This window comes from Kogia breviceps, chromosome 15 (genome assembly GCF_026419965.1).
Source record: "Kogia breviceps isolate mKogBre1 chromosome 15, mKogBre1 haplotype 1, whole genome shotgun sequence".
NCBI classification, from domain to species: domain Eukaryota; kingdom Metazoa; phylum Chordata; class Mammalia; order Artiodactyla; family Physeteridae; genus Kogia; species Kogia breviceps.
Window position 1 is genome coordinate 63,847,444 of NC_081324.1, and position 26,072 is coordinate 63,873,515.

The 26,072-nt window shown below is 47.0% G+C and overlaps 1 protein-coding gene across 4 annotated transcripts in view; it reads left to right on the forward strand.

Annotated features, from left to right (window-relative positions):
• Positions 1 to 26,072, forward strand: part of DGCR2 (DiGeorge syndrome critical region gene 2) — a 68,595-nt gene that overhangs the window by 27,452 nt on the left and 15,071 nt on the right. The window contains exons 2-6 of one of the 4 annotated variants that reach the window (XM_059041155.2): positions 4,243 to 4,365; positions 17,725 to 17,850; positions 18,548 to 18,758; positions 20,546 to 20,622; positions 21,985 to 22,161. In XM_059041155.2, coding sequence (XP_058897138.1) covers positions 4,243 to 4,365; positions 17,725 to 17,850; positions 18,548 to 18,758; positions 20,546 to 20,622; positions 21,985 to 22,161 — 714 coding nt within the window. Of the gene's footprint in view, positions 1 to 4,242; positions 4,366 to 17,724; positions 17,851 to 18,538; positions 18,759 to 20,545; positions 20,623 to 21,984; positions 22,162 to 26,072 lie in introns of all 4 variants that reach the window. The other 3 variants (XM_067015062.1, XM_067015064.1, XM_067015063.1) reach the window with 3 other exon arrangements.

Below are 26,072 nucleotides of genomic sequence, written 5' to 3' on the forward strand. Positions count from 1 at the left end.
TTGAAACTGGGGCCCTGGCAGCCTGGCAGTGAGAGCACCGAGTCCTAACTACTGGACCTCCACGGAATTCCCTAGTTAATTGTCCATTAAAATCTTTTGCCCATTTTAAAAATTAGGTGGGTTGTTTTCTTTTTATTGAAATATGAGAGTTCTTTATATATTCTGGATACAAATCCTTTATCAGATGTGTGATTTACAGTTCTGATCTCCCAGTATGCGACTTTTCTTTTTATTCTCTTAACAATGTCTTTTGAAAAGGAAAGTTCTCTAATTTAATGAAGTCCAATTTATCAACTTTTTCTTTTATGGATTATACTTCTGGTGTAGATATCTAAGAAATCTTTGCCTCATCCAAGGTCACAAAAATTTTCTCCTATGTTTTCTTCTAGAAGTTTTATAGTTTTAGGTTTTACGTTTAGCTCTATGATTTATTCTGAGTTAATTTTTAGCACAAGGAATGGATCACAGTTTTTCTTTTCTTTTTTTAAATGGCTATCCAGTTGTTATTTTCTCTGTTTTCTTGTGTCATCAGTTTTCTCTCTGATCTTTTTTTACTTCTTGGCTGCTGCTTACTTTGGGTTCATTTGTTCTTCTGATTTCTTAAAGTGGCAGCTGAGGTCATTGATTTGAGACCTTTCTTCTTTTCTGATATAGGAATTTTAAGCATTTAAAAAAATTTTATTTATTTGTTTGTTTGGTTTTTTACAGCTCTGTTGGGTCTTTATTGCTGCATGCAGGCTTTCTCTAGTTGCCGTGAGCAGGGGCTACTCTTCATTGTGGTACATGGGCTTCTCATTGCAGGCTTCTCGTGGAGCATGGGCTCTAGGCACTCGGGCTTCAGTAGTTGTGGTGCATGGGCTTAGTTGCTCCTCGGCTTGTGGGATGTTCCCATACCAGGGCTCGAACCTGTGTCCCCTGCATTGGCAGGTGGATTCTTAACCACTGTGCCACCAGGGAAATCCCCTGATATAGAAATTTAATACAATGCATTTGCTTCTGTGAACTGCTTTAGTTGCATTTCACAAATTTTCATTAAATTAAAATGCTTTCTAATCTCCCTTTTCATTTCCTCTTTGACTCATAGGCTATTTAGAATATGTCAGTTGTTTTCCATATAGTTGGGGGATTTCCCAGACATCTTTCTGCTGTTGATTTTTAATTTAGTTCCATTGTGATCAAACAACACACTTAAATTTGAACCTTTATGAATGTATTGAGATTTGTTTTATGGCTCATATATTTATCTGTTATGGTCAGTGTTTTGTACGCATGTGAAAAGAATGTGTATTCTGCTGTAGTTGGGCAGAGATTTCTGTGAATGTCGGTTGGGTCCAGCTGGTTGATAGTGTTGTTCGGGTTGTCTGTATCCTTGCTGATTTTCTGTCTGCTTGTTCTATCAGTTATTGAGAGAAGGGATTGAAGTTGATTGTGAATTTGTCTGTTAGCGGTTACAGCAGTTTTTCCTTCATTTGAAGCTCTGCTATAGATGCAGAGACATTTAAGGTTATTATGTCCTTTATCACTATTAAATATCTTCTTCATTCCTCATAATATTATTTGCCCTGAAGTCTCCTTTGTGTGGTATTAATACAGCCACCCCCAGGACTTCCCTGGTGGTGCAGTGGTTAAGAATCTGCCTGCCAATGCAGGGGACACGGGTTCGAGCCCTGGTCCGGGAAGATCCCACATGCCACAGAGCAACTAAGCCTGTGCACCACAACTACTGAGCCTGCGCTCTAGAGCCCACAAGCCACAACTACTGAGCCTGTGTGCCACAACTACTGAAGCCCATGCGCCTAGAGTCTGTGCCCCGCAACAAGAGAAGCCACTGCAGTGAGAAGCACGCCCACCGCAACAAAGAGTAGTCCCTGCTCACCACAACTAGAGAAAGCCCCCACGCAGCAACAAAGACCCAATGCAGCCAAAAAATAAATTTAAAAATAAATGTATATATATATATATGTATATGTATATATATATATACAGCCACCTCTGCTTTCTTTTGATCCATGTTAGCATGCCATATCTGTTTCCATTGTTTTATATTCACCTATTTGTGTCCTTATATAAAGTGGGTTTCTTTTAGACACATGTAGTTTCATCTTGCTTTTTTACCTATGTAACAAATTCTGCCTTTTAATTCGGGTGTTTCGTTCACCCCATAAGTTTATTGATCAGGCAAATTTAATTACAGTCTGCCATTTTGTCATTTGTTTTCTATTTGTGCCAACTGTTGTTTCCTTTTCCCTCTGTTTATTCTTCCTTTGGGTTGAGTATGTTTTGTTCCTTTTGTCTTCCTCATTGGCTTATTTGCTGTAGCTTTTGTGTTAGTTTAGTGATATTCAACTTTAACTTATTGCATTCATGGGACAGACCACTTTACCTGTAGTGTTAGAGCCTTTAAACGGTATGCTTCAGTTTCTCCCTTCCCAGCTTTTGTGCTGCTATAGTCACAGTTTTACTTCCACTCAGGTCATAAACCCCACAATGGAGTATGTGTGCATTTGCTTTAAATGCCTCCAGGTTGAAAGTCTTTTCTTTTTTCCTCTCAGAACTGAGAAGTGTTGTTCCACCATCTTCCAGCTTGTGTTGTTTCTAGTGAGAAATCTGCTGTCATCTTACTTTGTTTTTCTGTGCATCATGTCTTTTTTATCTGCTTTTAAGACTTTTCTCCTTATTGCTGGTTTTAGGCAATTTGATTATGATGTGCCCTGGAGTATTTTTCTATTTCTTGTGTCTGCGGTTCATCGAGCTACTTGGATCTGTGGGTTTATAGTTTTCATCAAATTGGGGAATTTTTCTGCCATTGTTTCTTGAAATATTTTTTCTGTTTCCTCTCCGTGTACATGTGTGTGGGTGGCTTGAAGTGGTCCCAGAGCCACAATTAATTTTTTTCTAGCCTTCTTTTCTTTCTGTTTAGAGTTTCTGTTGTCTGTGCAGTGTGTTTGTATCTCTCACAGTAGGTTTCTTTCTTTGTGTCTTCCATACCTCTACTTAACATGTTTAATCTTTCCTCTAACTTCTTCAACATTTGCAATACAGTTATAATAATTCTTAATGTTTTTATCTTTTCTGTCATTTCTGCCATTTCTGGATTGATTTTTTTTTTCCTCCTCATTTTGGTCATAATTTCCTGTTTGCATGTCTGGTAATTTTTTTATTGGATGGCAGACTATGAATTTTGACTTTCTGAGTTCTGCATATTCCTGCATATTCTTATAAATATTCTTGAGCTTTGTTTTAGGATGTGATGTGGAAACAGTTTGGTCATTTCAGCTCTTCGTTTTAATCTTGGTTAGTCAGGACTAGGGCAGCATTTAGCCTAGAGTTAATTTTTCCCCACTAACCAGGCAAGTCTCTTCTGCATCTTGACCCAGTGCCCCATGAATGAGAAGTTTTTTTCCAGTGTGGATCCTGAGAACAGGTGCTTTTATGGCCCTGATGAGCTTCAGTTATTGTTACTGTTCCCCCTTACCCCAAGGATGGTCTCTCCCTGCCGTGCCTGCTGACAGCACACCTGAGAGCCAGGGCGGGTGGGTGGCAGGAGCTGGCTGACCCCTATCTCAGTCAGGCTGTTCTGTACTGAGTTACTCAGTATTTTGTCTGGTCCCCTATTACAGTTGCTTCCAGAAACCACTGCCCATTGGACCTTCCTTAAAGCACAGGTCTTGGGCTTCCCTGGTGGCGCAGTGGTTGAGAGTCCGCCTGCCGATGCAGGGGACACGGGTTCGTGCCCCAGTCCGGGAAGATCCCACGTGTCGCGGAGCGGCTGGGCCTGTGGGCCATGGCCGCTGGGCCTGCGCGTCCGGAGCCTGTGCTCTGCAATGGGAGAGGCCACAGCAGTGAGAGGCCCTCATACCACAAAGAAAAAAACAAAACAAAACAAAAAAAAGCACAGGTCTTGTCATGTCACTTACTGGCTAAATCACCTTTGCTCCATATAACATACGACCTGAAGTTCGAAATACCTTCCTCCCACCTGTCCCTGTGGTCTCGGTTCGTGGTGGGTTCCCCTGTTCCTTCCTGTGCCATCCTGTGCACCTTGTGAAGCCTTGGGAGCCCCATGCCCCCACCTCATCCAGGCAGTGGCCTGGGGCCCTCGGTGGGGGCGGCCTCTCCCCCTGCATTCACCTAGCATGCTGGCACCTCTGTCTGGTCAGTGTCTGTGTCATCCCTGCCCTGTGTGCTCAGAGTTGCAGGTGGCACCGCATCCTCAACGGCCTCTTGCTTTTGGTCCCACAGAGCTGCGGTGCAACCCAGGCCAGTTTGCCTGTCGCAGCGGCGCCATCCAGTGCATCCCCCTCCCCTGGCAGTGTGACGGCTTGGTGACCTGTGAGGATGAGAGTGATGAAGCCAACTGTCCAGGTGAGTGTCAGGCCGGGGGATGTGTATGGTGGCCGCTCTCCCCTCCTCCCTCTCTCTTTCTGTGTCTCTTTAAAAAATACATGCCCATTGCCGGCAGGTCCCAGTGCAGCTGGTTGCAGGGCCAGGGGCATGAGGGGGCCCAGGAGGCCACATTTGGGGGCACTGTGGCCCACAGCAAGTCCCTGGGTGGCAGCCCTGGTGACCAGCCGTGGCCCTCCTGCCATCCTGCCCAGTTGGGCCCCAGAGACAGGGGTGGATGCCACACGAAGTCTGAGTTGTGGCTCCTTTGCTTGGTTCTGCCCCCGTCCCCTCAATGAGGGTTGCCCCCAAGAGCAGCGTGTTCACAGCAGCCCTCGCTCTCAGCTTGGTCCAGGGTGTGTGCATGTGCCTGTGACACACACACATAACACATTCATCTGCTGAAGACCTGGGTGTCGGCTTGAGGTGTTGGATAGTATCTGCCTGTGAAGGTGACTGTTGAGAGGCGACCCCTCCCAGTCATCCTGGAGCCTTGAATAAGTAGAGACAGGGTGTTCTTAGCAAGGAAGGCTCAGTGTGGTAAAGCTGCCTGTTCTGCTTATATTGATCTGTGGATTCAGTGTTCTGGGAAATATGACAAGTCAGTTCTAAAACCCGTGGAAGGATAAAGTCCTAATATCGTTTGTTCACTTTGAAGAAGAGAAAGAAGCACGCACCAGCCTTGCCAGTGCTGAGGCTTCCTTCACAGTTGGCTCAGGGATTGGCTGGTGAGACAGAAGAGCTGCCAGAAATGGACCAGAGAAACTTGATTTGAGGCAGAAGTGGATTACCTGTCACTAGACAAAGGATGGAGTCCGAAAGGAGTGCCGTCAGATCCCTGATGAACAGTGTACAAAAGATCGGTTTCAGGTTAATTGAAGAAAAACTCCTGGAAGACCATAGAGGAGAATACCTTTATGACCTTGGTAGGGAAGGTTTTTTAAAGTCACAAAAAATGTTAACTCTTAAATAGAAACAACCAGTTTTACCAGATTAAAATTAAGGTCTCCCCTTCATCAAAAAGCCCCAATAAAGAATGTGAACAGACAAGTACAGAGTGGGAAGCCTATAAAGGATTATAATCCAGCGTGTGTAGAGGACTCCTGCGGATAAACAAAAGACGGTCAGGCATGTCAACAAACAAGAAAAATGAACAAGAATGGTGGCTAAACACATAAAGAGATGTCCTACCTCATTAGTATTCAGAGGCAACAGTGAGCTCCCACTTTGCAGATACTTAGATTGGCGAAACTGAGGACGTCTGACAAACCCGGGTGTTGGAGGTCTTCAGGCTGCTGGCGAGAGGGGTGCACTGACACACCCACTTTGGAAAACAGGCATTAACCTGCAAAGCTGAACATCCTCATATTCTGTGATCCGGGGTTGCCATTTGGGGGAAGCTCTGGAGAAATTTTTTTTTTTTTTTTTTTTTTTTTTTTGCGGTACACGGGACTGTCACTGTTGTGGCCTCTCCCATTGCTGAGCACAGGCTCTGGATGCGCAGGCTCAGTGGCCATGGCTCACGGGCCCAGCTGCTCCGCGGCACGTGGGATCTTCCCAGACCGGGGCACAAACCCGTGTCCTCTGCGTCGTCAGGCGGACTCTCAACCACTGTGCCACCAGGGAAGCCCGTGGAGAAATTTTTGCAGTGCTGTCCATACTAATGTACAGCTTGGAAACAACCCAAATGTGTGTTCACACAGCTGAGTATTTGACCCAGCAACAGCAGATGCCTGTTAGGTTCCTGTAGCAACATGGAAACTCTTAAAGCAGAATGTAGGTGACAGGGCAAGTTGCCCAGAAGTACACACAGCACAGTAGAGACAAGCATAACTGAGCACCATCTCATTTTCAGGTACATCCACGTGTGGTAAACCAAGAGGAAGAAAGGCTGAACAGCCCAGATACGCAAAACCCGGGCTTCCAGTTCCTCGCTGGTGGGGAGACAGGGGTCAGCCTGGGAGAGGCAGATGTCAGGGTACAGCCCTGTAGCAGATGACTGACTTAGCAGGGGCTGGGGGTTCATGACATGCTTTATTACTAGGCTTTGCATCTTACATAAGTGCTGCATGTACTCTTTGGAATGTTTCAGATATTAGACAGCCTCGTTTGTTTTTTAAGAAAAGCCAATGGAAGGAAAGTGAAAACTGATGTGGCAGAGAAAGTGCAGCCGCAGGCCTGCTTGGGGGAGGGCATTTAGGGCCTGCTGGGCATCTGGCTGGGGGTGGCTGGGCTTCCTCACTTCCTCATTTTCTCCACGGGGCTAGATGACTCTTCCATGTCAGACATGAAGCTTATTTTCCAGACTTTGGCTCTCCATTATGGTAGCCACGAGTCACGTGTGGCTTCTGAGTGCCTGAAATGTGGCTGTTTCCAACTAAGATGCATCACAACTGTAAAGTATACACTGAATATCAAAGAGGTAGTACAAAAAAATACTGGGTTAAATACAATTATTAAAATTAATTTCATCTCTTTCGAAATGTGGCTTGCATTATATTTCTGTTAGATAGCACTTGGACTTACAATCTGCAGAATAGGAGGCACCAGGCCCAGCAGAGGGGAGCCATGGAGGTGGAAAACAGAGGAATTAAGAGAAATTCTCTATGGGGACAGATGAGACCCTTGACCATATCTTCTGCCTTGCTCCCCAAATGGTCTGTTTCCTCAGGCAGGGGTTGCGTGAGTCTTTTCTGGAGAAATTGGCACATCATGGACGAGGTAGAAGCGGTATCAACAAGCTGGAGGGTTCCCACCTTGAACTCACCTGAACCCTACCAGCACCTGGCCCACAAGTGCCCACAGAGCCTCTGGCAAGCTGGACCACCTTCCTCTTAAACGTGAAAGACAGCCAGTGCTCTCTAGGCTCTGGAAGAAAACAGCCACGGGATGCTCCCTGGACTCTGGATAGAGCATCCTAGACCAAAAGGACCAGCACAGAGTGGCTGAGGTATCTAACTCTGCTGTGTGTAAAACAGTGTTTAAATGTGGGGGCTCAGAACCAAGCTGCCTGGGCTGGTACCCTGCCTCCGCCTCCTCCGGCTGTAGTCCTGTGGGCAAGATGCTTTTTGAACTTCATTGTCCTCACCTGTGAGACGGGGGATAATAGTGCCTACCTTAGGGTTGCTAGAGGATTGATGTACACAAGGTGCTTAGAGCAGAACACAGCACTCAGCAATCCTTCACTATATGTTAGCTCTTATTTTATTAATTCAGGAAGTAAAAGAAAACTTTAGCAATATATTCTTCTTTTTTTTCTTTTTTTTTGGCTTCAAAAAGCAACTAGAGGATGGCTAAAATAACTTCATGAAAGCTCTGCAAAACGGTCAAAGTCTATAGCAACCATGGGAACACCCCATCAGGAAAAAGCCACGTTCAAGTGGTAGGAAATATCATGGCATTTTTACTCACCCTTGGCCCACTTCCTCCCCCAGTGGCACAGCACAGTCTAAAAGAAGCAACAACCCAATTTCAAATTCCTTGCCTCCAACCAGAGGGAGCACAGTGACCTTATTTGCAACATTCTGACCTGTCTGGGGGCTGCCTGAGGGACTGATGTCTGTTTTTTCTGACTTGGAGCTCAGATAGGGAAAAATTACATAGTTTGTATCTCAGCCTGCAAAAAACTGCAGAAAGTGTCAAGAAATGCTCACAAAAACTGGGTACAGACCTGCAGATGCCGGGGGCAAGGGACTGTGGGTGGAGGAATACAGTAGTACGTCCAAGACCCTGAGAAGCAGGTGACTGGCTCTGGGAAATTAAGACATTTTAAAGCAGGCATATATACTTAAGAATCAAAAGAAGTTCACACACAGGACCAGACACAATGCAAGTGCAGAAAAGACCTAAGAAGACCTTAAGCCTTCACCCTGAGCTGGTTTCAAGGCTTAGAACAAACCCTGCTAATTAATGAAGGTCTTCCCCAATACAGAGCCAGTCTGCAAAGATTGGGAGAGGATTTATTCAAATGCCTAATTTTCAACAACAACAAAATAACAGACACACAAAGAAACAGGAGAATACAGCCCATTTGAAGGAAGAAAATTACGTGGCAGATACTATCCCTCAAGAAACAGTGGGCCTCAGATATACTAAACAAAGGCTTTAAAACTACCATCTTAAATGTGCTCAAAGAGGTGAAGGAAAATATGGACCAAAAAACTAAACTGAATTGAAAACTTCACTAGAAGGGTTCAGCAGCAGGCTCCAACAGGCAGAAGAAAGACTAGGTGAGCTTGAAAACTGAACATTTGAAATTACTGAGTGTTTGGAACAAAAAGAACAAAGAAAGGTGAACAGAGCCTTGGGGACTTACAGGATCACCAAACAACAACCAACAGAATGCACGTCTTTTTACTCAAATGTACATTGAACATTCTCTAGGCTAGACCATATGTTAGGCCACAAAATAAGTCTGAACAAATTTAGAAGATTGAAATCATATAAATCACAGTGGAATGAAACTATAATAGGTATCAAGAGTAGAAGGAAAACTGGAACATTCACGAATACATGGAAATTCAACAACATACTCTTAAACGGTCATGAGTCAAGAAGAAATCACACAGGAAATTAGAAAATATCTTGAGATAAATGAAGATGAAAAGAACAAACCATGGACTTCCCTGGTGGCGCAGTGGTTAAAAATCTGCCTGCCAATAAATAAATAAACAAATAAATTTATTTAAAAGAAAAGGAAACAACAAACCAAAACTTAGGGGCTGCAGCAAAAACAGTACTAAGAAGGAAATATGTAGCTGTAAATACTTATATTGAGAAAGAGAAAGTGTCAGCTGGAGGGATGGAGGAAGGGTCTCAAATCAACAATCTAACTTTACACCTTAAGGAAGTAGAAAAAGAAGAACAAACTAAACTCAGTGCTAGCAGAAAGAAGAAAATAATAAAGATCAGAACAGAGGTAAACAGAATAGAAAAACAATGGAGAAAATCAAGAAAACCAAAGGTCAACAAAATTGACAAACCTTTAGCTAGATGGACTAAAGAGAATAGACTCAACTTCTTGGTAAAAACACCGAATGGCTAATGATCCCACTGCTGTGGAAGGGCCCAGAGGCCCTGGGGGCCCTGGAATAGGGAGAAAAATAAGGTGAGTGAAGCTGGGAAAGAGAAAAGGGAGTAAAGACTCAAATAACTAAAATAAGAAATGAAAGTTGAGGAGACTTCCCTGCTGGTCCAGTGGTAAAGAATCTGCCTTCCAGTGGGGATACGGGTTCAATCCCTGGTTGGAGAGCTAAGATCCCACATGCTGCAGGGCAACTAGGCCCGTGCGCCACAACTACTGAGCTTACGCGCCTCAACGAGAGAGCCCACCTGCCACAAACTGCAGAGCCCACACGCTTTGGAGCCCGCGCGCCACAACTAGAGAGAGAAAACCCACATGCCACAACTAGAGAGAAACCCGCGCGGCAATGAGAGATCCCATATGCCTCAACGAAGATCCCATGTGCCGCAGCTAAGACCTGACACAGCCAAAAAAAAAAAAAAAAGAAGAAATGAAAGTTGGGGCATTACTATCAATTTTACAGAAACAAAAAGGATTATAAGAGAGTACTGTGGGGGACTTCCCTGGTGGTCCAGTGGTTAAGACTTAGTCTTCCAATACAGGGGGTGCGGGTTCGATCCCTGGTCAGGGAGCTGGGATCCCACATGCCTCGTGGCCAAAAAACCAAAACAGAAGCAATATTGTAGCAAATTCAGTAAACTTTTTTTTTTAAATGGTCCACATCAAAAAAAAAATCTTTAAAGAAAAAAAAAGAGTACTGTGAAGAATTATATGCCAACAAATTAGAAACATAAATGACATGGACAAATTTGTAGAAACACATAACCTCCCAAAAGAAAACTGCAGACTAATATGCCATGAACGTTGATGCAAAAACCCTGAACACAATACTAGCAAACAGAATTTAACAGTACATTAAGAGGCTTACACACCATGATCAAATGGATTTATTCTTGGAATGCAAGGGTGGTTCAAAAAACCAAAATCTGTATAATATACCACACTAGTAGAATGTAGGAAAAAGCACATGATCTTCTTGATTCAGGAAAAGCATTTGGCAAAATTAAACATTCTTGCATGGTGAAACACTCAACAAGCTAGGAATAGAAGGAAACTACCTAAACATAATAAAGGAGGAGCTTAGTGGAAGAAGAGGGGCTGGGAGTCTGCCATCCCCTCCTTAAATAACAGTGACGTTCAGCTGAACTGGTATACCCCATCCCAGAGACCTCCTGTTTTACGTTTTTAGTAAATCCCCCGTGTTCTGCTAGGGTGAAGGAGGGGCAGGTTTCCTGAGCACACCGTGCAGGGGTTGGGATCTGGGTGTGTGGACTGCCTTCTCCCTGATTTTTTTTAAAATTAATTAATTTTATTTATTTTTGGCTGCATTGGGTCTTCATTGCTGCACACGGGCTTTCTCTAGTTGTGGTGAGAGGCAGCTACTCTTCGTTGCAGTGCACGGGCTTCTCATTGTCGTGGCTTCTCTTATTGTGGAGCATGGGCTCTAGGTGTGCAGGCTTCAGCAGTGTGGCACGCAGGGTCTAGAGTGCAAGCTCAGTAGTTGTGGCACATGGGCTTACTTGCTTTGCGGCATGTGGGATCTTCCCGGACCAGGGATCGAACTCGTGTACCCTGCTTGGCAGGTGGACTCTGAACCACTGCTCCACTAGGGAAGTCCCTGCCTTCTCCCTGATTTAATACGAGAAATTTCATATTTCCAGAAAAGGCTTGAGAGTAGTGCAGTGAATAGTGCAGAGAACGCTCCTTGTAGCCCTTACTTGCATTCATCAGCCATTAGCATTTGTGCTACATTTGCTTTCTCTATGTACATTTTTTTCTGAACCCTTTGAGAGTGTATTACAGATATGACATTTACCCCTAAATATTCAGCATCTTCTGAGAACGAGAACTATCCACTCTGTAACCACAGTACAATTTTCACATGCAAAAAACTTACTGTAACACTATTATCATATATATATTCCATATTGAAATTTTTTTCAATAGTCACAAAAGTGTCATTTACAGGTTTTTTAAACTTTTAAGTCCAGCATTTAGTCGAAGGTTACATGTTGTATTTTCTTTTTTTTTTTTTTTTTTTTTTTTTTTGTGGTACGCGGGCCTCTCACTATTGTGGCCTCACCTGTTGCGGAGCACAGGCTCCGGACATACAGGCTCAGTGGCCATGGCTCACGGGCCCAGCCGCTCCACGGCATGTGGGATCTTCCCAGACCAGGGCACAAACCCGTGTCCCCTGCATTGGCAGGCGGATTCTCAACCACTGCACTACCAGGGAAGCCCCTGTGTGTACTTTTTGCCCTTATTTTTTTTCTTTTTTAATTCAGTAGAATATCCTTAAAATAACTCTCTTAATTCATAAAGTTTTTTTTTCTTTCTTACTGCTATATTGCTTTCCATCTTAGGAATATACCATATTTTATTTAGCCAGTCTCCTATTTGTGGGCCTTTAGGTTCTCATTAGTTTGCTATTAAAAATAATGTCACAGTAAGTAACCTTGTGCATATGCGGGGTTATGGGGGGGCTTTTTTGTTTTGGAGGGGGTTTTGGAGATGTATCATCAGTGTAAATTCTTAAATGTCAAATTGCTGGGTCTAAGGGTCAATGTATATAGTTTGCAAATTCCTTACTTTGCCCAGCTGCTGGCCTAGGATTTAGCTTTCTAGGCTCAAATAAATTTGGAGTGATTTACTTGTCTGGGAAGATCCCACATGCCGCGGAGCGGCTAGGTCCGTGAGCCATGGCCGCTGAGCCTGCGCGTCCAGAGCCTGTGCTCCGCAACAGGAGAGGCTACAACAGTGAGAGACCTGCGTACCGCAAAAAATAAAAATAAAAATAAAAATAAAAATAAAATAAGGCAATTTTGAGACTGACAAATGCTAAACTGGATGGGATACGGGTATATCTTAGGACATGTGGTCACCTTCTCTACATTATCACTTGTCCTTCTGTTTTCCAGTTTTTATTTTTTAAATAAATTTATTTATGGCTGTGTTGGTTCTTCATTGCTGCATGCGGGCTTCCTCTAGCTGCGGCGAGCAGGGGCTACTCTTCGTTGTGGTGTGTGGGCTTCTCATTGTGGTGGCTTCTCTTGTTGTGGAGCATGAGCTCTAGAGTGCAGGCTCTGTAGTTGTGGTACATGGGCTTAGTTGCTCCACGGCATGTGGGATCTTCTCGGACCAGGGCTCGAACCCATGTCCCCTGCATTGGCAGGTGGATTCTTAACGACTGTGCCACCAGGGAAGTACTGTTTTCCAGTTTTTAGAACTTTGTCATTCTCTTTACTGTTCTGTTTGTCCTTGTGACTGTGCCTTTTAAAAAATTCTGTTACTGGACTTGTCCAGTGCTTAAGACTCAGAACTTCCACTGCAGCGGGCATGGGTTTGATTCCTGGTTGGGGAAGTTCTACATGCCGCGCAGGGGGGCCAAAAAATAAAATAAAATCCCATTACTGTTGTTTTAATGGGTTTCAGAGAATGAGTGTGTTTGTTCAATCTGATATCTTTAACCAGAAGCTTCAAAAATGTTATTGGGCTTCCCTAGTGGCGCAGTGGTTGAGGGTCCGCCTGCCGATGCAGGGGACACGGGTTCGTGCCCCGGTCCGGGAGGATCCCACGTGCCACGGAGTGGCTGGGCCCGTGAGCCATGGCCGCTGGGCCTGTGCGTCCGGAGCCTGTGCTCCGCAAAGGGAGAGGCCACAGCAGTGAGAGGCCCGCGTACCACACACACACAAAAAAATGTTATTAATCTGGGATTTTTATACCCAGAGAAATCAATGATACATGAGGATAAAATAAAGAAATTTTAGATATGAATAGACTCACAAATGTTGCTATACCCTTTCTTAGAAAGATGTGATCTTGTAAAAGGAGAGGGTTAAGCAAGAAAGAAGATGACCTGGGGTCCAGGAAACAGGGTCCCAGTGTAGGAGGGTAGCAAAGTAGACCCGAGGATCACAGCCAAACCCCAGCCCAGAGAGCAGCCCATTCAGCCTGGAGCTGGAAGGTAGGCAGGGATTCCATGAAACAAAGTGGAGCCGGGTGGCTCTGACACAGTGTTTTGAGTGTTTAAAATTTTTACTGTTAGCCTTTGTTATCTGCTGTAGTAGCTGAAAAAATCAGTGGTTGTTATACAGAAAGCTAAGAAAATTTTAAAACAGATGCAAATATTAACTCCAGGAAAAAAAGAAAGATGTTAGAGGATCGAAATAACCTTAGTATGCTATTTGGTTCACAAGTGAAGAAAACTTACATTATTACATTATTCTACTGACTTTAGTTTTGAAATTGATGCTACTCTGTTGGGAAGGTAAGAGTGTATGTGAGCTAAGCCTGTACCTGCTTGACCTTAAGTCAGTGGGTGACATTTAAAATTGAAAACACTAGAAATAGCAAGGTAAACCTATTATTCGGAAATATAGACATAACAGAAGAAATGAGTAAAAATAAGTAATTCTTTTTAAACTACCAGAAGTAAGAAAAAATAATTTTAAAACTATCTGAAGAATTTTCTGTGGGAAATGGGATTAGAAGCAGGGTGCTGGGGGAGGGAAAGCAGGATTTCTATTTCATCCTGTGATGTACATACCTAAGAATTGAGAAGACCTTGAGTGAGGAGCCCCACTCAGGTCAGTCTGCTTCTGCCACAGCTCTCCTGGCAGCTGAGAGCTGTGGCCACAGGTGGAGCGTGCCTGGGACTGGTGGCTTCAGCTCCTGTCCTGGGCAGTAGCAGAAGGTAAAATGTCCCTTCTGTAAACTTGTGCCCTGAGACATTCAGGGACCTAGGAGCCGCAGGAGGGAGGCAGATTTTGAACTTGAAACTTATAGGGCTGTGTTTTTGCAGTTAATCTCTGTGTACTGCATGTACTGTCCACATGGGTTTAAAATGGGAGGACAGAGTGCTCATGTTGGCGTGTCCCTGATGGAACAGAGACAGAGATGGTGGTCCCTGGGGCTCCCCCAAACCATCAATGTTTAGCCCAGTGAGATCCCCCTGAGCGACGTGACTGGCCCCAGCTCGGGGGAAAGAGAATCAATTTAAAGAACGTGTTCAGCATAATGGAAATGCTATTAGTATCTGTATTTCCTGGCTCTCTGGTTTTAGAAATCCTGCGTTGGTTAGCAAGTATTGGTTAACTTAGAGACATTTGATTTTTGACCGTGATTCTAAACCTGTTTGGTGTGAAATAGGACAGTGACATGTGTCCCGACAGCTCAGAGCACTGAAGAGGCTCCAGTCTGTCCTGCTCTCTCCCTCATTCGGAGACGTTACAGGCTCACTTGGACAAGTTTTAAGTTTCTGGAAACACAAATGAGAATCACTCACATTTTGTCCCTTATTTGCACATCATCTTTTCCGGCCACTTGCTGTTGGGAGCAGCAAGCAGGACACTGCCTGCCCTGACTCCTGACTCAGTTTCCCTGTTGGACTCGAGGCCTCCAGCTCTTGCTGCCCTGATCTCCGAGGGCACATGAAGGTCCTGAGGCGGGACACTTCTGCTCTGAAGCAGGTCTGTCACGGCCTTGCCTACCTCCCCATCTCAGACATTCCCTCTTCCTCGGATTTTCAGTAGCGTTTCAGCCAGGTCTCCTCCTTGGGCTCCCATTCTGAAGTCCGGGGAGGTACATCTGAAGAGAGAGGAGCACTCCTTCGGAGACGGCAGGGCTGGGCTCAGGTTGGGTTCCAGACTCATCCCCGTCCCCACCACAGGGAGTGAGAGTGAGACCTCACACTAAGGGGTCAGGGCCACCTGCTGCCGGGTGCCTGGGACAGTGCCTAGAGGTGCTCTGGGGCATCTGCACCCTGAAACCCGCATTCTGGGGCTGGCCGCACACCCTCCAGCTGGCCACCGCGCTGTCTGTGGGGCTCGGAGGAAACTCCGAGCCCCACAGAGTTATTGTTAGAGGTGGTCCTAAGAGGGCTGTAAGGCTGCTGATCCAGTGAACTATGCCTCCCCCAGGCACCCTCACCTCTTGCTTCTGGCCCCCAGGACACTGAGGGGGCCTGTCTCTTGGTGCGTTTCGGTGGCAGCATGTAATGGACACTGAATAATGAGTGACGAGGGGATGGATATGGGCGTTTGGATATGAAGGAAAATGGAGGAGAGAGGAAGGCTCATAATTGCCGCCTGAACCACAGAGAAGCCTGCTCATCACAGAGCAGCGTCCTCCACCGCCACCAGGCTTTCTGGTTACTTTACTGTTCTGTTTCACCTGCCCCCCCCCCCACTCCCCGGGCTGCAGATGGCTTCACTGCCGGCGCATCCTGGCCACCTGGTGTTTGGTGCCCCCGGCAGAACCGGTCCTTTTCTTTCTCTCCCCTCTGCCCTAGATTCCTCGTCCCTCTGTGAGCAGTTTGACCGGTTGTATACCAGGTGCCCAGGTGCTGTGCTTGGTCTGGGGAAGAGGCCAAGACCAAGTGGAACCACAGGTCTTGCTCGTTTGAGCAGGCAGAAGGGAGGTGTGAAGTGCAGGTGTAGTGAAATATGCTTCAGCTACACCCAAGCTGGTCTTCAAGCTTGTCCCAGGCATGCCCGGTTTTGGCCTTTGCCCAGACTGCGCCCTCTGCTGGGGAGCCCTCTCCTCCCCTCCCTCCTTATCCCTCAGCCTAGCTGGGATCTGCCCACTCCTCTACCTGGCGCCCTGGAGGGACGGAGGCAGGGGCTTTGCAGTCTCTCCTCTGGGGAGCGGGGAATGGTGGTGCCCAGACGTGTGCACGGGGCACCCCAGTCCCAGAGAGCTGAAGCCGCCCCACCCCAGGGCAGTGTTTGAAGAGGGCAGTTTCTCCTCTAGGTCTTTGCCTGGGGTCCAGCTTATCTCAGGCACTGGGAACACATTTTGTGTGTTAGACTGATTGGCAAGCTGATCCCATCACCTGCCTGGGAAGGGACTGTGGAAACTCCCGAGGAAATACTCTACTGAGTAGTTAGTGGAAGAGGGACAAGGCTACTAGGGTCTCAGAAGGACACACATGTGCTTCTTCTACAAAAATTAGAAAGTGCAGGTAGCCCCAACTTGTAACCTTAGGAGTTGTGGTAATTAAAGAAACCTATTCACAGATGCTCAGCAGCCATTGAAAGTGATCTTCACTCACTTAAGAATATGGAAAGCTGTTTATAGTCTTCAGTTTGCAAAGCAAATCATAAAATAGTGCTTGATGTGATCCCAATAGTTTTAAGGATTTGTGTAGAAAGGAGAGATTGGAAGGGCAGCAACCTCTAAAATAGTACAGTTTATCTGTTTCGTCTTTTCAAACTTTTGTATTTCTCAAATATTTTACATTGAATATGTTATTTTATAATGGGAAAAAAAAAAGATGATTTATTAAATAAAAACAGTGTCAGGGAATTCCCTGGTGGTCTCTTTTCACTGCCAGGACCTGGTTCGATCCCTGGTGGGGAACTAAGGTCCTCTGCCTGCAGGTGGGGGAGGTGGGGACCGCCTGTTGCCACGCCACGCCCATCGCCAAGCCTTGGCATGTGCCACACCCCTCCCGCCACCCCCCCCTGCCACCCCCCCCACACACATCGGGCTCCCGGCCTGAGGTTGTTGAGCCAGCTGCAGGCAGATGTCTGTGGTGTCTGCGCAGCCGTGCAGACCAAGTTCGTCGCCTGTGCTGACCCTGTACCGGTATCCTCCAGCAGGCAGAGCGCAGAGGCCCCTCGGAAACATAGCCCCTGGCTCTCTCCTGCCTTGGGTAAATCTCCTCACTTCTCTGGGTCTCCTCTCTCAGACCTGCGAATTATTCTTGGACCACCACACATAAAGCTAGCATTCTTCCTCACCCTGAACTTTCTGGTCACACTTTAACCATGCTCCAGGCTTGCTGCACACGAGGGCCTGTGCCAGGTTCCCTGACCCTGGCCTTGAGGCTGAGAGAGGGGCCAGCAGGCAGAGAGGGCCACACACAGCTAAGAGGGGAGGCTCCAGGCCAGTGGGGGAGCAGCCTGGGCTCTGCAGAGAACCCCCTGGGGCCGGGGATGCTGGAGGGTGTTAAGCAGGAGTGGCTGACCCTGTGATGTGCCCGCAGTAGCCTGTTAGAAAATGCAACTGAGAGTCCCCATTTCGTAGTCATAATGAAAAATGAAGACTGCCCAGGCATAATTTCATCAAGAAGCTCATCATGTAACCCATTTGGCATGAATGGCACGTTTTAGAGTTCTAAAGAAAACCTGAATAGATGGAATCTGTGCTGCCTCCTCCCTGCCCTCCCAACCCCCCGCCATCTGACTGTACCGCGGTTCACTTTGGCGTCTGGCCCCCATGAACAGTGTTGGCAGCCACTCTCTTTCTGCTTTCAGAAGTGATCGGGGAGGCACGTCCTTACCATGGGAAGGAGGCTGTGGATCCGAGGCCGGGGCAGGCTCGAGGCGGTGACCCCACGCACTTCCATGCCATGAACGTGGCGCAGCCTGTCCGCTTCAGCAGTAAGTTGCAGACCTGCCTTGTTTGTGATCAAAGGCTCACCCCCCACGTGGTCCCTGGCTCTCCCATGCCACTTGGCTGTGCTGGGGTGTCCGCCTAAAATAGCCCTTCAGGGCCTCCTTTGATGGGTGAAGCTGCACAATGACCTGCCCAAAGCCACCCAGCCTGAGTGAGGAAGCCATGACCTGAACCCAGGCTCTGGAACCAGGCTGCTTTTTTTTTACGAGATGGTTACCTTTTGGGGCTGAACTGTACCCACCCTTTTGTAGGTGGAGAAGCAGGCTCTCCCTCTGTTTAAAAATTTTTTAAAATAACTAGTTATTTAATGAACTCTCTATGATATTAGGATTTTAAAAGAATAGAATAAATTTAAGGAAAATTGAAAGGCAGAAAAACCACAGCTGAAACCTGCTCCTGAGTAGACATGCTTAGGTGTGGTGATGTAGTGGGAATGCTCACACTGCCAGCCAACCGGCTCATCAGCCACTTTACTCAGCGAACTCAACGGCTGGTCTTGACTGCCCAGTGGCTACAGCCTCATACAACTGGGAGGCTTATGGTCTTGGAGGCAGAGCTCCCCTGTTGAGCCTCAGCTTCCCCTTTCTCGGGTGGTTTCTGAGCTGCTTAGATGCAGCATGTACAATTGCACTCAGGATGCTAACTTGGGGACAACTCCCCGCCGTCCTTCATGTTTCCTAGGGAAGTGCCCAACAGGGTGGCACCACTATGAGGGCACGGCCAGCTGCTACCGAGTCTACCTGAGCGGGGAGAACTACTGGGATGCCGCGCAGACCTGCCAGCGCGTGAACGGGTCCCTCGCCACCTTCTCCACTGACCAGGAGCTGCGCTTCGTCCTGGCCCAGGAATGGGACCAGCCCGAGCGGAGCTTTGCGTGGCAGGACCAGCACAAGTGAGTCCGGGGTGGGGTCAGGGGCCTGGGGGTTGCCAAGGCCTGCCTAGCGTGATGGCCTCCAGGACATGGCTTCTGGCAGCCTGCAGCAGCCCCGCCCCCTGGAAGCAAATGGAGATGGGGGTTTAGGGTAGGTGTTGCGATGGAGCAGGGTCTCTCAGAGGAGCAGGGATGGGCTGCCACCTTGTGTCACCTTGGGCCAGTCCTTTTCGTTGGTCCCCCTCTGTGGGTTCTGCTGCAACTGCAGGAGGTCTGGGCCTGTGTCAGGAGGGGCTGCTCCACATGGGGCTTCGTAGGCCTAGCTCGCAGGCCATGCAGGTAGGTGGGATGATCCTTCTGAGAAAGTGGGCTCTGCCAGGTCCGTGCTCAGTGCCTTCCATGGGCCCATTCGTTCAGTCCCCCAGACACCACAGGGCCCAGGGTGGTGACCAGGGCATGTATTAACTGGGGTGTGCCAGGTTCCATCCCAGGCAGTCTGGCTCTGGAGCCTGGCCTAGACCCCCAGGCTCCACAGCATCAGAGAGCAAGTGTGGAAACTGGCCAACTGCCAGCCTCTCCCAGGCCCAGCATTCAGGGGGCTTTGTTCTGGGGTCAGATGTGTGCTGAGGACCCCTTCCACACTGCTGGGGCTGGCAGTGGATCACAGGGTCACCATACTGCCAGTGCTCCCTCTGCACGATGGCAAAGGCTGCCACACTGCCATAGGAATGCAGTGACCGTGGCAGGTGGAGGCTCCACCATTATGCCCTGTGAGCTTGGCAAATCACCAAAGTGAGAAAGATATCTCCCAGTTCTCTGGGTGATTGAGTCCTTGGAAAAGGGAGAGGGGTGGGAATGTGCCCTCAGGATGGGCACATGCATGGTGGGGGCTGGAGGGGCAGAGTGGCACCTATGGCAGCCGAGGACCCACTGATAGACATCTCTAGAGCTGGGAGGCTGGGGTCGGGGGCCCCTGAGTGCTGTGCCGAGCACACTCAGGAGCATCTGCCGGGTGGGAGGCTCCAAGGGAGGCAATGTGTACTCACTGGGGTTGTCTTTTATTGAGGTGTAATTCACATGCCATAAAACTCACCCCTCAGAGCATACTACTCTTTGGTTTTAGTGTATTCACAGGTTTGTGTCCACCAAGAACTAGGTTGATTTTACTTAGAATGTAAAAGCTTTATTGGATCAACTAATAAGAAGAGTCTTGGCAGGAGTTACCCGAGATAAAAACTTTTTCTGACTAGTGAGTTTATTATTTAGAATTTTAATGCATTTTATTAAAACTAAGTGTCAAAACTTTCAAAAATCATTAATGCCTTTGAAGCTCAATATTTTAAAGGTCAATGTAACTATTAAAAATGCACACATTCAGGGACTTCCCTGGTGGCTCAGTGGTTAAGAAGCCGCCTGCCAATGCTGGGGACACGGGTTCAAGCCCTGGTCCGGGAAGATCCCACATGCTGCGAAGCAGCTCAGCCCATGTGCCACAACTACCGAGCCTGTGCTCTAGAGTCTGTGAGCCACAACTGCTGAGCCCATGTGCCACAACTACTGAAGCCCTTGCACCTAGAGCCCGTGCTCTGCAACAAGAGAAGCCACCACAAGAAGCCCGTGCACTGGAACGAAGAGTAGCCCCTGCTCTCTGCAACTAGAGAAAGCCTGAACATAGCAACGAAGTCCCAATGCAGCCATAAATAAATAAATAAATAAGTTTATTTTTTAAAAAAACATGCACACACTCACACAGTGGTGCCTGCTTCCCCCTGTCCCACTGAGGTCTCCTATGATCTGTCTTCCTGCAGGTTGTGGGTCGGCTACCAGTACGTCATCACTGGCCGGAACCGCTCCTTAGAAGGTCACTGGGAGGTGGCATTCAAAGGTAAGTCTTCCTGGTCCTTCAGAAGAGTTGTTGGGCTTGAACCTGGGGGGCGTCATCCTGACAAGGGTGACTATTGCCAGGCTGTCCACTCCAACCTTCTCCCATCTGGGTGCCTGGTGTGGGGCTGTGTGGAGGATTGGGCCCCAGACCTGGGGAGGCTGTGATGGCCCAGCCCCGGTCAGGCCCTTCCCCCATGCCCAGGTGGGGCTTGGCCCCCTCCGGAACCTGTTATGGCTTCTCCCTTGGCCACTTCTAGACTGTCCACCCTAGTTTCAAAGTCCACAACTTTAATTGGAGCATAAAAATGAGCAGAGTGTGCAGTGGACGTGAACTCAGGCCAGAGAGGGAGGGACAGGCTTCCTAGGACAGGGAAGGTCAGAGTTAGAGTCCAAAACATCCTGGAACTGTCAGGCAGGTGGAATTAAAATAGATCGTGTATGTGAGTGTGAGCGTGCGTGTGTGAGGGTATGTGTGTGTTGCTTTAACTACTGAGGTGACGTCAGGAGCCGTGTGAGCATCTGCGTTCCCACCTGCCCATGGTCACCTCTCCTGTCCCACTGCCCGGGTACTGGCAGGTTCCTCCACCTGGCACCCGAGCCACATGCCTTGCCCTGTCCCTCCTTGGGCCTCTCCTGTTAGGCTGCTCCTTGGGCCACTGGCTTGAGCTTGGGGCCAGTTCCTTTTCCCAAACACATCCCAGTCCTGCTGTTGATGTGTCTCTGAGGACAAGTGAGGGCTGGTGAGGCCGGGGATCCCGGGCAGCTTGCTCTGCGGAAAGTGAAGGGACGTCGCGCTCGGGCAAAGCTCACCTGTCTCCCAGCCTGGTGGACCTGGTGGCAGGTGGGCGGCCGTGTCTCCACACAGACCAGTCAGGGCCCCGGGCAGTGGTTTCCCCCTGAGCAGCCCCCGCTCAGTCCTCAAAGGTCCTGCTGGAGCATCCCTGACCTGTACTCCTGGAGTGTGAGTGCCGGTTCCTATTTCCCGGTGGAGTAGTTGACTTGGAAATGGCCATTAGGTTACCAGGCTCAGAGTCATAGCATGCCTGCGGAGGATCATTCTAGTAGTTTCTCACCTGCCCTAATCCCAGCTCTTGGGGTGAATCCCTAACCCCAGCAGAGGGTGCCAGCCTTTAGGACAGTGCGGACACTCCTGGGCACGCTTGTGGTCCTGACACTGTGGTCGAGGAGAGTCCACAGCTTCTCACTGGCTGAGTCCCTCTGGGGAGGAAGGGGCATCTATCTCCATCCTGTGAGCACTGCCATCCTTGCAGGGCATCTGACATTGCAGTAACGTTTCTAAGCGTGCCTGCCTCCCTGCTCCCCGGCCTGCTGCCATCGTGCTGTGACGCTGTCTGTCCCGCAGGCTCCTCAGAGGTGCTCCTGCCCCCGGACCCCATCTTTGCAGCGGCCACATCAGAGGGTGACGGCGTATTCTGCGCACAGCTGCAGTGCTTCCACTTCCCCACGCTCCGCCACCACGACCTGCACAGCTGGCATGCTGAGAGCTGCCACGACAAGTCCTCGTTTCTGTGTAAAAGAAGTAAGCGCACATCTGACGCTGGCGGGCATCCCATTTGGCCCTGTAGGCTGGGCCACAGCGTCATCCCTGAGCCTTCATCTCCCTTCAGGACAGAGGCCACACCCACCCCGTGTCGTTAGGAGTCAGGATGATGGTTGTGAGGTTTCACAGGGACCAGAGCCTGGTTTTGGACTTGTCCATTGGTCAGTCCTTGCATGGGCACCACGTCATCACATTTATAGGAGCTTCGTGAGACGTCCTCCCAGCTGGTGGGCTCCTCTCCTGTCCTCAGCCATCGTGTTGCCTGTTCTGGGCCTTTTCCTCTTCTGTATGAATTTGGGGATCAGTTTTCTGAACTCCCTTATTAGTTGTCTATTAGAGAATAGACTTTCTGTTTAGACATTTTTGTGTTTTCTTTCAAGTCTTTCTTCTCTTTTTAAAACGTCTTTATTTTTTTTTCATGGTGTTTCTTTTCTTGCAGCTTCACTTAGAAGTGGTAGTAGTGAGCATTCTTATCTTCCCAACCCAAAAGGGATGGCTTTTAGTGTTTCAGCATTAAATGTAAGACTTTCTCTAGGACTTAGAAAACCAGATACCTTTATGAGGCTAAGGAAGTACCTGTCTAGTCCTTGTTTGCTGGGAATTTTTACATTACAAAAATGTATTGATTTTTATATTAATGCTTTTTCTGCATTTATTGGGAGTGTGTGGTGTTTCTGCTTTACTGTTTTACATTACTGCTTTGTTCATATTACATTATTTTATCATTTACTCTCTCATATTAATAGATTTTCTCATTTTAAACCATCCTCCTGGTTTTTGTGTGTATATTGCCAGCTTTGGTTTGCTGATATTTTATTTAGGATTTTTGAAACTGCTTTAAGAATTGAGCTTAGCCTGTTACTACCATTCGTTTTCCACGTGCTCCTTGAATAGTTTTTGGTATCACATTTATATTAGGTTTATGAAATGAGCTGGGAAGCATTCTCTCTTTTTTTTTTTTTTTTTTTTTTTGCGGTAAGCAGGCCTCTCACCGCCATGGCCTCTCCCGTTGCAGAGCACAGGCCCCAGACACACAGGCTCAGCAGCCATGACTCACAGGCCCAGCCACTCTGTGGCATGTAGGATCCTCCCAGACCGGGACACGAACCCGCATCCCCTGCATCAGCAGGCGGACTCTCAACCACTGCGCCACCAGGGAAGCCCACAAGCATTCTTTTACCAGCTTCTAAGTCAGTTTGTACAAGTTGGTGATAATCTTGTCCTTGTTTGATAGACCAATCCTATAGGAGCATCTGGGCCCAGGGCTAGGGAACTTTCTTGTTACTTAGATATCATTCCACACTTAGGGAAAAGTTACTAGAATGATACAAGGAACTTCCTGTCATACGCCTTCTACACAGAATCACCAGTTATTTATATTTTGCCACATTTGCTTTATCATTCTCTTTCTGCCTATTTTTCCTAAATCTTTTGAGAGTAAATTAGAAATACTGTGCTCTTGAGGCCGAAATACTCAGTGCGTATTTCTAAGAACAACAGCATGCTCTTATATAACCACAGCACAATTATCCAAACAAGGACGTTTGATCTAGATGCAATACTGCACAATAAATACTACACAACAAACACCGCACAACAATCTGCAGTTTGTTACTCTGGTGTTATCAGTTGTTTCAATAATGTGCTTTACGGGTTTTCTTTTTCTTGGCCCAGGATACAGTCCAGAATCATGCATTGCACTTAGTTGTAGTGTCTCTTTAATTTCCTTTTGGTCTTTCTGTTTGAGTAATTTCTATTGACCTGTCTTCGAGTTTACTAATTCTTTCCTTGGCTGTGTTGAGTCTACTTGTGAACCCACTGATGGCTTTCTTCATCTTTTTTTTTTTTTTCATATTTCATTTCTAGCATTTTGGTTTGATTCTTATGGTTTCTCTCTCTCTGCTGAATTTCCCATCTTGTATGTTGTCAACTTTTCCACTAGAGGTTTTTGCATATTAATCGTACTTGTGTTAAATTTTCTGTGTGTTAGTTCCTTCTTCTGTGTCATATCCGAGTCTGGATTTGATGATCGTGTTGTCTCTGGAGTTTGGTATTTCCTTCTGGTTTGTCGTGTGCCTTGTCATATTTTGTTGAAAATCAGCGCCTTGTGTAGGACAGTAGAGGGGAGTCCAGTCATTTTGGTGCCTGGAAATAGGCTGGCCTTTCTTCTGTGGGCCTTGGGTGTAGTGGGTGGAGGGGTCTGTCTCAGCAGGAGTCGGGCTGGGCTGTGTCTACCTTTATGCATCTGGTTTGCTACAGGGTCCTTCTTAGTGTCTGTTCCAGCCTCTGCTTTAGGTTTTCGCTTTGGGCCCCTCTTCAGGGCATCTGTCCTTAAGGCCTCCCAGCGGCGTGGGCTCCTCAAGTGCTTCCCCACCTCCAGCTGGGGTTGTGGATCCAGCAAGGGGCTTTTCAGCGGTGCCCTGCTGGCTCCAGGTGTGCTCAGATTAGATGTGGTTGGTGTGGGAAGCTGGAGGTGGGCTGGCTAGAAGCCAGCCCATCCCTAACCACTTACAACCACTAACATTTCTAAAGTTTTTTCATTTCAGTAGTGTTGTATAAATTGAACCATATTGCTATACATCCCTTTGGGATTGGCTCTCTGCCCAGCACAGTTCCAAGTTGTTAAACGTGTGTCTTGTCAGTACTTTGTTCCTTTTTATTGCTGAGTAGCATTTAACCAGTCACTCACCTGTTGAAGGACAGCTGAGCCGATTCCAGTTTTTGACTGTTACAGTTAAAGCTGCCATAAACATGTGCACACAGGTTTTTCTGTGAAAGTAAGTTTTCCCTTCTCTGGGATAAATGCATAGGATTGCAGTTGCTGGGTTGTATGGTAGTTGCATGTTTCATTGTTTATGAAACTAGCAAATTTTTTCAGAGTGTTTACATTCCCACCAGCCATGTAAGAGTGACCCAGTTTTCTCCACATCGTGGCCTGCGCTTGTGATTGTCACTATTTTTAATTTTTAGCCATTCTGATAGGTATGTAGTATATTTTCTTTGGTGAAATATCTGTCTGTCATTTGCCCATTTTCTAGTTGGATTGTTTGGTTTTTCTGCTGTTGAGTTTTGAGAGTTCTTTATGTATTGTAGGCTCTAGTTCTTTGGCAGATGAGTTTTTTACAGGTATTTTTCCTATTCTGTAGCTTGTCTTCATCCTCTTCACATGGGCTTTAACAGAACAAAGGTTTTTAGTTTTGCTGAGGTCCAGTTTAACAATTCTTCCTTCTATGGGTCACTCTTTTGGTGTCATGTCTGAAAACTCTTTGCCTAGCCTTACATTCTGAAGAGTTTACCATGTGTTGTGTTCTAAAAGTTTTATCGTTTGTATTTTACATTTGAGTCTATGATCCATTTTGAGTTAATTTTTTAATAAGGTGTGAGAATTAGGTCAAGCTTCATTTTTTTGCTGTGGATGTCCAGTTGCTCTGGCACTGTTTGTTGAAAAGCTGTCTTGCCTCCATTGCATTTTGTGCCGCTGTCAAAACTTAGTCAAGCATGTTTGTGTGGGTATATTTCTGGGTTCTCTATTCTGTTCCATTGAACCTTCTGCATTACCACACTGTCTTGATGACTGTAGCTGTATAATCAGTGTTGAAATCAGGAAGTGGTTCCTCCCACCTTATTCTTCTAGGTCAGGATGGTTTTAGCTGTTCTAGAGCCTGTGCCTTTTCTACCTAAATTTTAAAATAAGCTTATCTGTCTATAAAAACCTTGCTGGGATTTAGATAGGAAGTACATTAAACCTATAGGTCAGTCTGGGGAGATGTACATCTTTACAATGTTGAATCTTCCAATGCACGAACATGGTATGTCTCTCCATTTACTTAGGTATTCTTTTATTTTCATGAACATTATGTATTTTTCAGCAAACAGATCCTCTGCATGTG